Source organism: Fomitopsis serialis, assembly GCF_022376445.1.
Source record: "Fomitopsis serialis strain Sig1Antser10 chromosome Unknown B0H18scaffold_131, whole genome shotgun sequence".
NCBI classification, from domain to species: Eukaryota; Fungi; Basidiomycota; class Agaricomycetes; order Polyporales; family Fomitopsidaceae; genus Fomitopsis; species Fomitopsis serialis.
In genome coordinates, this window is record NW_025955091.1 from 48,304 (window position 1) to 63,753 (window position 15,450).

Here is a 15,450-nt window from a genome sequence, read left to right on the forward strand (position 1 = left end):
TGCGAGGGGGCAGGGAACTGGCAAAGTAAGCTAGGTACAGGCCTGAGATATCGGCATTCCTGCGGGTATGTCTGTGACATCATCATGCCAGTCTGGTAAACGGTACTTGTGTCAAGCGTCCACGCTATAAAAGGGGCTCAGCTTTGTCAGGCTCATCCCCGACTCGGTCTCAGTGCGCTACTCGTAGAACTCGACGACCTACCTCCTACCAGATTGCTACCACAATGGCGGCTGCACTGGAAAGCCTGTCCTCGAGCGTCCGGCTCTCGTCTGGTGAGTGCGGATTGATCTACCGGGGCAGATGCGATCTTTCTTTCCTTTCTCGGCGACACAGGTTGTGTACAGGATCTATCCCAACTCTATCCCGAAGGAGCATATGGGTAGCCAAGTGCCGACCAGTTCTCCTCTCGAGGTCTTCTTGAGAACAAGCTCAAGGTTCATCATGATGAGAAGCGGCTCATATATAGTACGCAGGCTACACTATTCCCGTCCTCGGCTTCGGCGTCGCCTTCGGGTTCGACAAGGCTGGCAGGGATCCACGAACTCTAACTAAGCCTGCCGTTCTGGAGGCCCTGAAGGTTGGGCTTCGGTGGGTGTTCTCCCTCTCGGAAAGCCGCGGCCGCTCACCGTCCTCGGCAGCCACTTCGACACTGCCCGGATGTACAACAATGAAGACCACCTAGGCGAGGTCATCAAGGAAAGCGGCATCCCGCGCGAAGAGCTCTTCATCAGTGAGGCTCCCCGCCAGATCTGGCGACGCCGCTCCCCCTGATAGACTGTGTGTCTCGATCGCAGCGACGAAGGTGGACGGAGACTTCCACGGCTACGACAAGACAGTAGCCAGCGTCAACGACTCCCTGAAGAGGCTCGACCTCGGTGCGCAGCCTCTTCGAAGCCCCGGGATCATTGGGACGTCTGACAGGACTTCTTGCGTGCAGATTTTGCGGACCTCATCCTTCTCCACGATGCGCGCGCGGGGAAGAGGCGTCGTTTGGAGGCGTACAAGGCACTGCTGGACCTGAAGGCACAAGGCAAGGTCCGCAGCGCGGGCGTGTCGAACTAGTAAGACCTCCCTAACCGACTTGCTTGCGCATCGGAGACTGAAGGCGATCGTTAGTGGTGTCAAGCATCTCGAGGAGATCGCCGCTGCGGGCTACGAAGTCCCATCCGTGAACCAGCTCGAGGTACGTTCCGTGCAGACACACTGTACCTGATGCGTCCGCATGACACCTCCTCCCACCGGCAGATCCACCCGTTCTGCCAACAGCGTCCCATCGTCGAGTACTGCAAAGCACACAACATCACCGTCGAAGCATACTGCCCCCTCGTCCGGGGCAGGGTTGACAACCCCGTCGTCGGAAAGATCGCAAGTCGGGTACGTCACTCGCCTCAGGCTGTAGTCAACTCGTTGGCGTCCATCGGCTGACGAAGTTCAACCCTCCAGCTCGGCAAAGACCCGGCACAAGTCCTCATCCGGTGGTCCCTCCAACGCGGGTTTGTCGAGCTTGCCACTTGCAGATACGGTCTCCATTCTCATTCTTACCATCATTGTCTCTAGGTTCATCCCTCTGCCGATGTCGTCCTCGCCAGCCCGTATCAAATCCAACGCGGATGTCTTCAACTTCAGCCTCCCTGAGAGCGACATGGCCGGGCTCGATGCTCTCGACCAAGGTGGTGCCGGGGCTATCAGCTGGAACCCAGTGGATGTCGAGTAGATAGACGGTGTAGATGTAATACTAGCAGATGTAACACTAGGTGACGTTTAGAGTCGTATGACTGGAAGATAAAACAGTCCACCGTGAACGTGTCGCTGTGATAGTGGCGAAGCAAATCAGATATATGCAGGACTCGCCAGGCACCGACTCACTAGGCATCTGCGAGCACCACGAAAGAACCGCGGCAAGCATTCAGATCGGTAGCATGACTACATTTATAGAGGCGATTACAAATTGCATTTGCGAGGTTACACATAGCGTACGCATCTTCCGAAACCCACTAAAATCTACAGTATACAGACTCTACAGTGCGATGAGGGACAGTGTCCGAGACGACAACGACGAGATTCGCGGCCTGACATAATGCAGCGCCGCCGGTGCAGGGTGAGGGTGAGTAACATCGACACAAGGTCAGCGACAGAGCGATGTGCGATCGACTAACAGAACAGTTAACAGCTTGCGGAAATTGGCGACGAAATGAAGGAATGATCAGTCCGAGATTGATACAGTAAATGAAAGGCGAAACGCAGTGCGCGACGAAAGAAGACGTGGAACATGCCATAAACCGACCCGACCGCGCTGCAGCGGGTGCAAGTGCATTTTCCACCGCGGCGCGACAAGAACATTGTCCGGCGCAAGACGCCGCTGTCAGGGACCGACGGTTTGCTGGTATCCGGTCGAGGGAATGCGGCGAGCGCAGCGAAAATCGCAATTAAAGCGAGATATCTGCGAGCAATTTATTCGAGGCTTGTTGGGGTATCGATGAGCACAGGTGTTACAGCCTTCCGAGCGAAGAGCTTTCTTCAGTAGTAGAGCGCGAGCAGCGAGAGTTGACTTGCAAAGCAGTAGACAGCGAGCGGGAAAGAATGTTAATGCAGTGTCGTTCTAGCGTTGGGCCATACGCGGAGGCCCCGGCCTGTGGTGATAGAGAGTCGAGCCGCCGCCGCCACCACCAGTATTACCGTCGCGCCTCTCGTGCCGGTAGTTGGCCCCAGGGACGAATAGAGCGCCGCGGTTATGCGAGCTTCTCTCCTTCCTGCGGAGATGCGTCGGCGCCGGGAAGGGCTCAGGGAGGCCTTGGTTCGGGCCGTCAGAATAGAAGATCTTGGGGCGCCAGGACTCGCGTTCGTCCATTATGCAAGAGTTCTTGAACTTCTCAACGAGCGCCTCTTTGCCCCTATTGCAAGGTAAGCGATTAGAACGAGTGGAAATCGACAACGACGTACTGGTAGGTCGCGTAGCACATCTGGAGGACCTTCTCACTCGAGTACATGTTCCTGCGTATGCCCATAAGCCTACACGAAAATACGGAACGGAATAACGTGCAGACTGACCACTTGACACCCAACTGGGTCTTTGCGAAGTGCAACAAGTCTCCAACGGTGATGAAGTTGACAAACGCATATCCAACGTTGCACCCTAGGCTCCTCATGAGCTCAACGAACCCTCCGACGACCCGCGGAACACACGCACCGTTTTGGAAGTCCATCCGCAGGTACAAGAAATCAATGCGCCTCGAACAGACCCTTGCGATGAACGTCAAAAGGTCCCTGTCGCTCATCTTGTTCGGGATGTTCTTGATCATCACCGTCGTCCGCATGTCCTTGCCCAACTCGATCGCTTCGATGTTTAGCTGGTTCTTCTCACTGATATTGTTGTTCAGGTTCATGTTCGCGGACATACGGCCGTCCATGGCGCAAGGCTCGTACGTCGATCCGCGGGGTATATGGGGACGCGTTGAAGACGACGGCGGGTAGCGAGGGAACACATCCGCGTCGATTGGGCTGAGGTCGGGTCGCTGGGCGTTCCGCTGTGGTCTCCTTGGGCTGGGAGGCGGCGCAGTGGACAAGTTGTGTCCGCTCCTAGGAGACGGAGGAAGATAATACTCCACGTTCGCAGCCGGCGGGGCGCCGCGCGCCCAGTGGTCTCCAGCACCGCCGTTAAAGTTCGGGCCCAGATACTGCTGAGGCATGTACTGGTAACCGTAAGTCGGCGCTGGTCCTCCGTGCTGAGCGGCGGCGGTTTCGGGGTGGAGATATAGCGAGGGATCGTAGGTCTGAATCGTACGCGGTTGCCGTGTCATGTCGTCCGCGTCAGGTCCAATGCTGATGCTCCTCGGCCTCAAGGGGGTCTGCGGGGTGGCGGGAACCTGTTCAATGGGTTCATGAACCTGTATATGGGGAGTGAAGTGACATACCTTGCCAACAGCATCAAAGAACAGGTCATTCGACGACCGCCTGTTGTGCTCCTGCGGAGACTCCCTTCCTCTCAACCTGCGGACCGCGTCAGGGGCGCCCATGTTCTCGCTCGCGCTGACGCTGCGCGGACGAACGCGGCCTATGAAGCGATCGTCAGTCGCATCATCAGCTGTCAAATGACCGACGCACCTTCGGTCCATCGCATCTCTATGTCGATCTGCACTGAGCTAGGAGAAGTCTCGGCGGGCGGGAAGACCTGCGAGTATGCGGCCGGCCTGGACGGAGAATGGGACTGGTACGGCGAAGAAGGCTGGAGCGGCGACTCCAGTTGGATCGACGTCTTATAGAGCCGGAGACGCACGCCCATGAAGGTGCGTTCGTTGAGGGCTCTGTAGGCATTCGCAGCATCACGAACGTCATAGAATTCTACATGATAGACCTGTATTTGGGCAGGCTGTGTTAAACGGGCCCGAAGAATGATTCGCACTGCTTACCTGATCTTGAGGCTCGGTCGCCTCGAAAGATAGCAATTCGCCGAACGAAGAAAGGACGTTTTGCAGAGAAGACGGCTCGAAACGTCTGTCTTCGAAAGAGACGTATAGCGTCCCGTCGGTCTCGTCGACGAACGAAGATTTTCCGGTGATCTATAAAGCGGTCACGGCCAACAAAACCAGAAGATGGGAACAGACGCGACGAAAGGTAGTTAGCGGCTCATCTCGAAGGCGCAGTTAGTCTGTACTCACAGTCTCTAACCTCTCGGGAGTGATGAACATCGCCTCCAGACGCACTTCTTCCAGGCCGTGTAGAGTTTGACTCGAGATCTGGCGCCTAGCTCGTACAGCATGACGGATGTTGTAGTACGCCAAAACGACAATGCCGTGTGTTTCCTGGTACCGCACCCATATGCCTTTGATATCGCCCGTCGACGCGAATACATCCCGGAGCTTAGCCGACGGGGCGGAAGGCGGAACGTTACGGACCTATCGGCATACAGTGAGTATATGCGTTCGTATGCAAAGGAGACATCCCAAAGGATCGCTCACCAGCAGAAACCGGCTGGAATGCGTCTCCTCACGAGTCTCACAAAATCAAACGACGGCGTCTGTGGTGTGGCGGCATCGCCAGCGATGATAGGGGTCTCCAAGACCGCCTTTCTCTCGTCGCGCGGAGTAATGTCGACGCTGGAGAGACCCGCCTCTAAAGCAGATACAGCCTCCTGACCAATGCTCGCCGGCGACTTTGCATATCCCGAATCGGACGACATAGACTGCGAGCGGGTGCTTGTCGGCGTGAGGTAGCCACCGTGCGGGAGAGATGTATGCCCCTTCATCGCCGTTGGAGAGTCGGGCATGTTGTGGACCCAGCGAAGTGGCGAGTTGGCCTCCGGAGGAGTCGAGGGTCCGTCACAGGGATTGGAGTTGAAGGAAGACGACGGCGTCAACGGAGGAGTGAGCAGCGCGGTAGGGCGGCAGGGCGAGCCTGAGGTGCTGCGCTTGCTCGGGAAGGGTACTTGCTTTTCGTCGGCGTCATCGGCGTCGCGGCGAGGTCGAGAGGGCGGAGATGAGGTCGGTAGCGCGCCTGCAGTCTCTGTGCGAGATGCGGAGGAGCAGAGCCATGTTCAGTCGGCACCCTGTAGTAGGTATATTAGAGCGCGGTGAAATGCACCAGAGGCGCATATATGCGCTGAAGCGACGTACCAGATGTTTGGGAGGGACGGAGAGGAGTGGATGCGTGTGTTGGCGGGGCGTGCGTTAGTATTTTGGCTCTGGTGAAGTGCGGATGAACGAGATGTCAGCTGCATCCACATGTACGATGGGATATATGCGCGTACCTCTTCAGCCTGAAGAGACAAGGTCGGGAAAGGGACGGGAGAGCGGTCCATTAGTACAGCAAGCGGGGTGAGTAGCAGCTAGCGGGAACAAAGTCGCTTGCGGGCCGAGAAAGGCAAGGCGAGTGGGTAACGGCGAGGCGCGCGGTACAAGGGGATTTTGCAATACACTTCCAATTTGACAAAACAAAACGAGGGGCGGCGAGACGCAAGAGGGGGTGGCGGGCGAAAGCAAGGACGGCGGGTGGCAGCGAGCGAGCAGCGGGGATATATATACGGTCGGGGCGGACGGGAGGGATGGTGTCATGCGTCGGGGGCGGGACGAGACGTGCAGCGAGAGAAGAGGGAAGCCCTGCGGGGGCAGGAGATCGCACAGATCCGGGCGAAGTGGCAGGCGACCGCGCACGGGCTGCCGTCTGCTCTTTTGAGCGGTGGATCCCGCCGCGACGTTGTGCGCTCGATGGCAACTCGCCGTCCCCACGCGAGGGCTGCGTTCATGGGACAGCCTCGACAGCTCGGTCCCAGTTGCACGCGCGCGCCACAGTTTCCGGAACACGCTCTCGGCCAGTCCTTGCGAGCGCTCGCTCCAGACGTATTATTTGCCTAGCATTTCCTCGGCTGCCGCTCCACCAGCGCGAACCTACCGTTTGCGGCCGCGCTCCGTGTCATTTGGAGACGACACCGTCGAACTCGACTGCGGCTTCTCCGCCACGGCCAGGCGGGTGCACACCACCACAACGTGCGCGCATCGACGCCTTGTATTTCATCACAAGCCCAGCCGTGCACAAGCAACTGCCGGCCAACCGTCCTGCAGCAAAAGGTACAGCTTCCGCGTTTGGTCAGATTGTTTCCGTCGACTGCAGGGAAGCTCGTCCTGACACACATCTTGCAAGCCTATCCATGAGAGCCCGTGGGGTCCTGGGTATGTCACGGCGCGTTGATCCAGCTCTAGACTTGGCCCGGGGAATCTGCACCCCAGAACGCAGACCTCTGCAAGGAAGCCCGGACCCAACAAGCAGAGAGGTTCGAGATCTGGGTGACATCAACGGCGCGATGTCATGCCTGGCTGGGACAGGCAGTACCGTCGGCACAGGGCTGCATCAGCCAATGACAGGACGTGCCTTCACGCACAAGAAGATCAGGCGTCAAGATGGGGCCAGCGAGGAACAGATCGCACGCACCAGCCTCCGCCCGCACAAGGTTCAATGAAACGTTCGAAATGACAGCACCTTCCAAAGCCGGGAGCATCCCTAGACACCTCCCACGCCACAAGCGCGTATTTCTCCTCGCGACGGGAGTACATAAATCGCGCACAGCCCGACGCCTCTGTCGCTACAGCACTAGTGATCGCCCCCGTTTCAGCAGAGATTACAAGACCTTTTTTGATCCTGAGGCGAACAAGGGAAGGTGACCTTTGCGGTGAAGGTTCATGTTTCAATCAATAGGCATCTCTTGATCTGGTCCGCGCGTTGTGGCGCACTTCTCATGACTTCTTTGCTCTTCTTTGTCGAATGCAGGACTTCGATCTTGTCACAGTGTCAAGTTGCCGTCATGAGCGGTTCGGCTTCTGTCACTGTATCGTCCGGAGACTGCACTGGCACAACCACGTCAAACCGCCGGCGGGAAGGCCGAGGTGCCCATGGTTGACAGTTATTTGCCGACACCAGCCAGACACTACTCGGCCGCCGATCGCAAAGGTCCAACGTTCCTCGCCGTTGCAACCTGTCGCAAAGTATTGCACTTCTAGTTAGAAGTAATTATCACCAAGGAAACTTGCCCAGAAGCCTCAATTCATGTATATTCCTGTCAGAAAGGTCGTGACGACATGTGCAAGAAATCAGTACGAGTTGAAGTGTGTCGAGCCTTACCTTCTGAACGAGCATTCCGAATCTGAATCTTGCAGTTGATCTACAGGATGGCCACGTCTAATTTTTGAGCTGTTCATGCGAGCTTCGCAGTGACATGACATACGACTGAAATTCTTCGAGAAGACTCGGCGGCCCCCTGAGGACTCATCAGAGTAGACGGGGGTAGTTCAAGTAGGGAGAGCTCGGCGAAGACACGCACCATGACGACCACGTCTCATTTCGCTCTCGAAGAGCTTGTGATACCAAAGCGACGTGCTTACGACTTGCGGGGATGCATATATGCGTACCTAGTGAACTTCTAGGGTCTGTGTCTGCCAACCGGACACCGTGGGGTGAGGTCGGATTGCATACAACTTCTCTCCCGAGTTTCACAGTCATGAGTGGAATCGATGGCATTGATGCTATGTTTCTAGTCGAACGAGCAGCCAAGGCTCTCATCTGCGGACTGTGGTCGCCCATGGATCCATACGACATGGAGGAAGAGAGCGAACGTGGTTCAAACTCCGCACGCGCGTCGAGGCTTAGGTGGACGCGACAAGATCACGGGATCGTAACGAAACGCCACAAACCGCACATAAAAGGCAAGTACAGGCTAGACGCCGGCGACTTGGAAATGCACGATCGAGCGACCGAGCAGTGACGACATATGCGTTGTCCCCTCTAGAATCCGTGAGGGGCCCCATCCACAAGGACTTTAGTGATCTTGAACGTGTGTAGCGTTTCGAGATCATGGCCATCCGCGCGGTGCTCTTCGACGCGCTCTTCACGCTCGTCGCGCCCCGCCTGCCCATCTACGTCCAATACTCGCAGACGTTCGAGCCCTATCTCGGCGTTCTCGAGCCCGACCTGCTCAAGAAGTCCTTCAAGACAGGTGCGCAAGCCCATCCGTCATCTCCTTCTCCCAACCTTAACAACCTTCATCCAATGATCCCGCTATACCTGTCATCGGCGCACGCACCGCGTGCTCGCATGATCCTGCCGCGCGGCACCTGGCAGCGCTGAAGCAGGTCCAGAAGGAGAAGCCCGCCTACCAGAGCGGCGCCGAGGGCTGGTGGGGCGAGGTCATCAAGCGCACCGCGGTTGGGGCGGGCGCGGACCCTCAGGGTGCGTGCCAAATCCGAGTGCCAGTGGCGGCGGTGGGTCCGAGGCGGGGCGCGAGCGAATAGATCCCTGCCCCTGCTCGCCCGAGCGTGCGGCCGCTGTGTATGTACGTTATCAGTGCGTCAGCTCTGACCCGCTTGTGCTTCTAGCTGTCGACCGCTCGCTCGACGAAATTGTCCCCCGGCTCCTCCACCGCTTCTCCTCGAGGGAGGGCTACAAGCTGTATGATGACTCGATACCGACGCGTGCGTATCTGCGATACCTGCGGATGGGGCGACTTGTAATGCGATCTTCGGTGCGACATCGTTGCCGTCGTTCCAGTGCAGCGCTCCGCTCAGCCAACATCCTCACTGGCGTGATTAGCAACACCGATGCGCGCATGCGTGAGCCTCGATCCATTCCCTAGCGAAGCGCATCGAGCTCACTTCGCGATGGGCTGTCATAATTGTATCTCTGAAACCGTTGGACTGGCTGGTTGCCGCCATGCACGGGACGGACAATGTGCCATGGACGCGCGACGTCTGGATATCTATAGGCGCGGCACTTGACGACCTCGGCGCGACGCCTCACCTGATACGATCTCCTCAGCTCTGAGAGGGCACCGAGAACCGCTCGGGAGATGTTCCTCCGGGCGTGCGCACGGCTAGGCGTCCAGCCGTCGGAGGCAGTACACGTCGGGGATGAGCTACCAGCGTGCGTGCTTTCTTCAAGATACTCGACATCAACACTGACACCTTGATCTCGGGTCTCACGATGTGCGGATTCACATGTACGTATGAACAGAGATTACTACGGTGCAGAAGAGAGTGGGCTGGACGCGCTACTGGTGAGGCGACCAGGAACGGATGGAGAAGGCGAGGCAAAGGAGCCGGATGAAGATTTGAGCGGCGTCGCTGTCGTGTCTGGCCTAGCGCAAGTAGTAGATTGGGTGCACCATAAGAACGCTCCCAGTGAGAATGGCAAGCCATGTACGTCGCGTTGCCGGTCTTCAGTTGCTTGCCTTGTTCATCGCGGATTCTCAGACTGATGATTCAGTTCCCAGCCCGTGTATAATAATGAAGCAGCGTACAGAATCCCAATCAGTACTAGCGTCAGGTAGCGAATGGTCAGAGACGAGAACAGTCGTGCTAAGTAAGTTGTTTGATGCTGTATTACTTACGTAATAACGGAGAGCGGGTGTGGTTCCTTGTCATACTTACTCGTGACCGGCTCGTACTGGCAGGTCTCTGACTCTGAGTCTTACACCGTCTCGTACCAACACTGACCAGCACAAATATCCAGCTACGCGCATTTGCCATCAGAGGTGAAGTGTTTCAAGTTCGCGTGAAGTTGAAGAGAACTCCGGGTCGCCTTCAAGTTGAACGTTGACAGTGGTCACAGAATTACCAGTGCTACCGACGGCGGCAGGATCAAGTCTCTTCGGATTCACTCGCTCTAATGGATGACTCTGTCCGGTATCACCCAACCCAAGCGTCCCGGACACAGAGCGCAATATGCCGGTAGTCGTCTGCCCACCGCGGAGTCCCAGCTGGGGCACCGCGTGCGCATTCCAACTGACGACCTCGACAATTCCGAGAAGATGTCTTCCTACCTGGTCGGCTCTTCTGCCACGGGCCCCCGACGTCTGGCTCTGGAAAGCTCACGCGTGTGTTCTCTGCTGTACCTGTGGACCTGCAGTTCTCTAGGCAACGTCCTCTCGTGAAGATGGTCTCTCTGGTGTACTGTTTCCTGAGCTGCGTCGTATTCTCTGTGGCTGTCTACCAGCAGTCTTTGGCAACACACTGCGCTTATGAGTGAGCGACTACGTGAGTATATGCGCATGGATTCACCGAAACCCGACCGGTGATGCCGTTACCTCTTGTCCCAGCTCGAGACAGAAATCCTCTTGAAAGTCTGCCTGTTGATCACTATTCTCGAAAGTCACTTCTCTTATCCTGTCCCCAAAGCGCTGGACCCGTATGTGCTCAAGGCGCCGTGGATCCCGCAGGCATAACGGCTTGCCTCTGGTCAGCAGATCAAGATATACACTCGATAATTCCTGGGCGACACGTGGACAGGTAACTCAAAAGCACACGTTATAGACTTCATTTTCTCAAAGAGTCCAGGGCCCGTCTCTCTCTTAGTGACCACCACAGTCGAGCCCGCTTCCCCAGAACACGAAGCGCTCCTGCGCAAACTCTCCGACCTCCACCACCGGAGCACCCTCCTCAACACCACCCTCTCCGCGCACCTCGTCCACCTCGCGCCCTCCACGCCGCCCAACCCCAACGCCCTCCTCAACTCGCGCGCCTCCTCGCCCAAACCCCGCGCGTCGTCCTCTTCCCCGGCAACCTTTCCACCACCCCGCCCAAGCTTCTCTACCCCTCCCTCCTCGCGCAGGACAGCCCCCGCCCGTCGTCCGCCGCCCTCGCGCCCTCGTCCGCCCCCGCGAGGCGCCGCCCGTGGTGCTCACCACGCGCGGGCAGACGGGCTTCCCGTTCTCGCCGCTCGCGCCCGTGCTCGTCGGCCGCGACGACCCGCTCTGGTGCACGGAGCGCTTCTTCGTCCCGGCGGGGCGCGCGCCCGACTGGGAGGAGTGTCTCTGGCAGCTCTGGCTCGAGAACTTTGGCGACGTCGAGGTGCGGCAGACGCGCGGGTGGCTGCATGATGCGTTGCCGGGGACGACGTCGTCCGCGGAATCCCCAGCTATGGTGGGTCCGTTTGCCGGCTGCCTATGGTATGATGCTCATCGGTTCGTTGTTGACCAGGCGAAGTTGCGGCGAAGACTGGTTGCAAAGTACAGAAGCGAAACCTGCGTGCTCGCTACCAGGCAGCTCGCCGCCCTGCGCAGCGCAGACAGGGCACTCGACGCAAAGAAGACACGGTGGCTCAAGCGTGTGTGCCGCGTATGGACGAACGGACCGCAAGCCTGATGCACAAAAGCATTCGCAAGCTCGACCAGAAGAAACGCATACAAGCATACAAATAAGTGAACCGCGAGCAAGTGTACAGTACAAAGCCTGGGCTGGATGGAGCATGTTGTGTGTATAGTAAGCATGTACATAGGGAGTCCGTTTCAGTCCCGCATACATTAAGTCCCCAATGTCGATATGTCGTCGCGTCAAACCTCGATCGACGCGGGCGGTGCTGATTGCGCGCCTCCTCTTCCTCGTCATCGACCTCATGCACCCTACCCCCGCTCGCCTTCTGCGGCTCCTCATCGCCCACCTGGAAAGCGGACCACACCATCTCCAGGAGGGGCGGCTCGACGAATGTCTCAAGCAGCGCCCGAGACAAGTCTACTCGCAACATCAGTGAGTCATGAACAAAACGGCAGGCGACAGACAGTACCTAGAGCTTGGTCTAGCAGGTTCTTCATGTCTTCTGTCGCCTCTAGCGGAGGGTCCGCCCAGCTCAACCGGCCGAGGGTGACGACGGCACGTCGTACATCGACGGGACGTCCCGCGGTGAAACCTCCGAGTTGTGGTACAGGGTGAAGGAGTTGTCTGCCGCAAATACGAGCGTGTACAGGACAGAGACGCTCCGGACGGACCGCGTCACGGTGCTGTCGTGCGGCGTCAGTGTAAACATCTGGTTAGACTCTAGACCCGGTGCGAGCTTACGCTTCGAGCTGGTCGGGCGCGTCTAAGAGCTCCGGGTCCTCCTCGAAGAGCGGAGTGGTGATGGTGGAGAGGAAGACGATCATAGAGGGGATGAGCATATGCGATTGCTGGAGGATCGTCACGGCGTCCGTGTGCGCCATGCAGATAGTCGCCACGAAGGTCATGATGGCGTCTCGGAGGAGGTCCGCCTGCGGCCAGTGTCAGTGCATACGCTGCACGGCTGCTGTGCGGCCTACCTCTGCCCCTGTCCGGGTGGTGTCTCTGAGGTAGGAAGCCATCTGCTCGATATGAGGAATCTTGGAGAAGTCTTTCGCTGGTGCTGGCGCTGCATCGTCCACATCCATATTTGTTTGTGCATCCGGTATGGATAATAAGCTCCGGAATATGCTATGATCTAAGCAGAACTCTTTAGCAAGGAGCGAGGCCAGCGAAGGAGCGAACCGACGAGACGCGATCAAGACCAGGACTCGGACAGAATGGTGGAGGAACCAAGTCGGGTGGGCAGGGGCGAGCAGGTTGTTCATCACATCCTGCTGAGTTGGCACAGTTGCTAGACTGTACAGTACCTGTGGTCAACGCATCATTGCAAGAAGGCTCACAGCGCGAGACTTACCGGGTCGTGTATTCCTCGGGTATGACCCACGCGATGTCCTCCAATAGCTCCAGCGTCTCCTTCGCTAACGCCTCGAAGTCCGCCGATCTCTCTCCCTCAATAGGAGCGAGATGGTTGCATATGATCTTGGATACGACCCCGAAGATCACATCGCCCGCATCCTCTGCACCCTCTGGCCGCGCAAACATCAAACGAGAGAATTTGGGCAGCCACAGAACGAGCACACGGAGCAGACCGAGGAGACTGATCAATGGGGCCACCACTGAGCACGCCTGGAGGACGTCGGCCATCCGGACAAGGATGTCGAGTACCGTCCGTATGGCATGGTCTTCATCTACTAGATCTGAGAGCATGACGCCCAAATTTTCTAGCAGCGACTTGCTCAGTCGATGAAAGGCGTCGCGGTGTTCTTGAGATGCCGTATCCGGGAGAGTTGCACCCATGAGGACTTGCATCGTCAGTTGCGTTGAGGAAGGGCTCTTGTGCGTGAGGATGATGCGGTGTACCTACGCACGGTTACGGTCAACTCCAAGGCGTCATAGCATCTAGAGTGAGGAAGCAAACCTCAGCTGCCCAGTCTGTGACGGAGAGATCTTCGATCCCCTCAGCTGAATGTTCTCCTTCGGCGCGTCGGGCATCTCGACATCGACATCAACGGGACGCGGCGTCGGTTCCTGCACTCGCACCTGCGTTGCATTATCTCTGACACCTAGCTGGATTTGGCCTTGGTTCCTCCTGGCTTGCTTGAGACCGAGAGGACTACTCGGAGGACTAGGAGAAGACGAACGCGGCTGCGTTGCCCATACATGTGTGATGGAGGTTGTGTGAAGAAGTTGTCAGATGTTTCGGTGGTCATGCCATCACGCACGCCCTCGGGCGGCCTGACTTTGCTCCTGGCATCTTGTGAGGGGCGCGGCGGAGTGGAGTCAAACGCATTGACGAAACCGGGTATCACTTTATCTGCGACGACCTCGATCCTCTGTTGCCTGGGTTCGTGAGCTCTCCTGGCACCATTTGCTTGCTGTGTGGAGGTGGCCACGTCGTTGAAGCTGATGAGACCGGCAGAATCGTCTATGCCGAGTGGATTCCATTCACGCATCTGGGAAGGTACGCGGCCAGGCGTCGAGGGCACTTGTCTACTGATCTTGCGAGGACGAGTACTCCAGGGTGAGCCACGACCGGACGTCTCCAGTTCATGTTGCTGTATTCAATGCGCTGTATGATGTTACCGTGAATGACTACTGAGCGGTATAAAGGACGAACCTTGAAAGTGTACTGAGTCTTTAGACGGTCGATCTCTTCCTTCTTCTCATTCTGTATCTTCAATTGCATGGCTTCTGCAGCCTCCTTCGCAGTCTTGATCTTGGCCATCTCTGCTGCATGCTCTTGCGCAGTCTACATGCCTTCTTATAGATGCGCGGAATTGGTAAGACGCCATGGACGCACCTTTTGCATACCCTTCCTCAAAATACTAACTTCGCCCTCCTTGGCCATGCGCATATCTTCGGCTCGTCTCAAGGTTTCTTGTAGCTGAGCCTGCTCGTGCTTGAGCTGGAGAGCAGTCACGATATGCGTAGAAGGTGACCATAACACTCATCATCTTACCGCTTCCATCTGAGCACGCATCTCCTCCAGCTCCTTCTGTAGCTTGTCATCGAGGGCAGTTGATGTCTCTCGCAACCCCGACGGCTGCCGATGAACATTTGCAGGACGGGGAGTAGACGTTGTAGGAACTCGTTGCACGGGAGTTGGCCGTGGAACTGGTGGTGTAGCCTCCCGCCTAGGTGCAACTTGCGGAGAAGCGGAGGGAGTGCGGGCACGGGAAGTGGGCATCGCTCTGGGGGCTGGAGGCGTAAAGCCCCGCTGGGCAACGACAGGTCTAACTATCGGCGGCGCAGGTGGCCGCTGGGCCGGCATGGGCCTGGCGACTTGGGGAACAGGTGCTCGATGAGCCTGAAAAGTGTTATGATTGTTATTGCGCACTACACTAGAATGCTGAGCGCTGTCAGTGGTTGATGTAGCAGACCAGAAAGGGTCGACTGCGCGAGAACCTACGTGTTGGCACGCGGAGGTTGCGATGTCTGATTCGCAACGACACGGCCCTGTGGAATCGGATTTGGTCTTTCATTCCTATTGAAGTGCACATCCGCTTTGAAGTATCCATTCGCGAGGGGAACCTCTGGTAGGATCGCGGCTGCTAAAGACGAAGTCCGTGCCAGTCGACCAGTTGGATCGTTTCCTCCGTGCATAGAGCACCCCGTCGCCGCTCCATTTGGGCCGTTCCAGACATGCCCCACCTTCTGTCGTTTTGCAGGAGGCTGTTCTGACTCGGAGGGCTCACGCTGAAGAGCTTGCTGCGAGCGTTGAGACTCGATGTACTTGTTTTCCACCTCCTCAACGACGGCTAGATCTGCCTCGGTGAGCTCGTCGAAGTAGTCATAGTCGTCAGAGTCTTGCATTCGTCAGGGGCCACAGCGCATGGGCGGTGTGTGAGTCTGAGTTGACAAAGCGGATGAGAGGGGCGA

General features: G+C 57.4%; 5 protein-coding genes across 5 annotated transcripts; 3 read left to right on the forward strand and 2 right to left on the reverse strand.

Annotated features, from left to right (window-relative positions):
* Positions 1–72: 72 nt before the first annotated feature.
* B0H18DRAFT_1040391 (NADP-dependent oxidoreductase domain-containing protein) lies at positions 73–1,803 on the forward strand. The gene is made up of 9 exons (XM_048030554.1): positions 73–273; positions 475–589; positions 640–731; positions 796–876; positions 939–1,062; positions 1,118–1,184; positions 1,247–1,375; positions 1,445–1,494; positions 1,559–1,803. Exons 1-9 carry the CDS (start codon positions 225–227, stop codon positions 1,713–1,715), a joined length of 864 nt encoding a protein of 287 aa, XP_047887273.1. The 5' UTR covers positions 73–224; the 3' UTR covers positions 1,716–1,803.
* Positions 1,804–2,600: 797 nt separating this feature from the next.
* B0H18DRAFT_1124723 (RNA recognition motif 2-domain-containing protein) lies at positions 2,601–5,795 on the reverse strand (the record flags this gene model as incomplete). Its single annotated transcript, XM_048034904.1, has 11 exons — positions 2,601–2,892; positions 2,942–2,992; positions 3,050–3,134; positions 3,189–3,864; positions 3,913–4,052; positions 4,103–4,352; positions 4,408–4,557; positions 4,657–4,893; positions 4,998–5,500; positions 5,579–5,678; positions 5,745–5,795. 11 exons carry the CDS (start codon positions 5,793–5,795, stop codon positions 2,601–2,603), a joined length of 2,535 nt encoding a protein of 844 aa, XP_047887274.1.
* Positions 5,796–7,081: 1,286 nt separating this feature from the next.
* Positions 7,082–7,706, forward strand: B0H18DRAFT_1040397 (uncharacterized protein). The gene has a single exon (XM_048030555.1). The coding sequence runs from the start codon at positions 7,253–7,255 to the stop codon at positions 7,490–7,492; it is 240 nt and encodes a 79-aa protein (XP_047887275.1). The 5' UTR covers positions 7,082–7,252; the 3' UTR covers positions 7,493–7,706.
* Positions 7,707–8,338: 632 nt separating this feature from the next.
* On the forward strand, positions 8,339–9,763 carry B0H18DRAFT_959185 (HAD hydrolase subfamily IA REG-2-like protein; the record flags this gene model as incomplete). The annotated part of the gene is made up of 6 exons (XM_048042788.1): positions 8,339–8,480; positions 8,606–8,713; positions 8,860–8,959; positions 9,299–9,403; positions 9,494–9,678; positions 9,753–9,763. The coding sequence occupies 6 exons, from the start codon at positions 8,339–8,341 to the stop codon at positions 9,761–9,763; spliced, it is 651 nt and encodes a 216-aa protein (XP_047887276.1).
* A 2,063-nt stretch (positions 9,764–11,826) lies between these two features.
* Positions 11,827–14,572, reverse strand: B0H18DRAFT_1040417 (uncharacterized protein; the record flags this gene model as incomplete). Its single annotated transcript, XM_048030556.1, has 13 exons — positions 14,531–14,572; positions 14,372–14,476; positions 14,189–14,320; positions 13,732–14,126; positions 13,570–13,696; positions 13,490–13,528; positions 12,926–13,431; positions 12,758–12,867; positions 12,549–12,706; positions 12,313–12,500; positions 12,126–12,254; positions 12,041–12,102; positions 11,827–11,988 (listed from the first exon to the last, which is right to left on the reverse strand). Coding segments are annotated over exons 1-13 (2,134 nt in total), but the record flags the coding sequence as incomplete, so codon positions are not given.
* Between the last annotated feature and the right edge of the window lie 878 nt (positions 14,573–15,450).

Excerpts from the sequence above, each read along its gene's own strand:
- B0H18DRAFT_1040391 (XM_048030554.1), top strand. The coding sequence starts at position 225 with ATGGCGGCTGCACTGGAAAGCCTGTCCTCGAGCGTCCGGCTCTCGTCT. Across the intron at positions 1,185-1,246 it reads CATCCGTGAACCAGCTCGAG|ATCCACCCGTTCTGCCAACA; the intron begins GTACGTTCCGTG and ends TCCCACCGGCAG. Across the intron at positions 1,376-1,444 it reads TCGGAAAGATCGCAAGTCGG|CTCGGCAAAGACCCGGCACA; the intron begins GTACGTCACTCG and ends TCAACCCTCCAG.
- B0H18DRAFT_1040397 (XM_048030555.1), top strand. The coding sequence starts at position 7,253 with ATGCAGGACTTCGATCTTGTCACAGTGTCAAGTTGCCGTCATGAGCGG.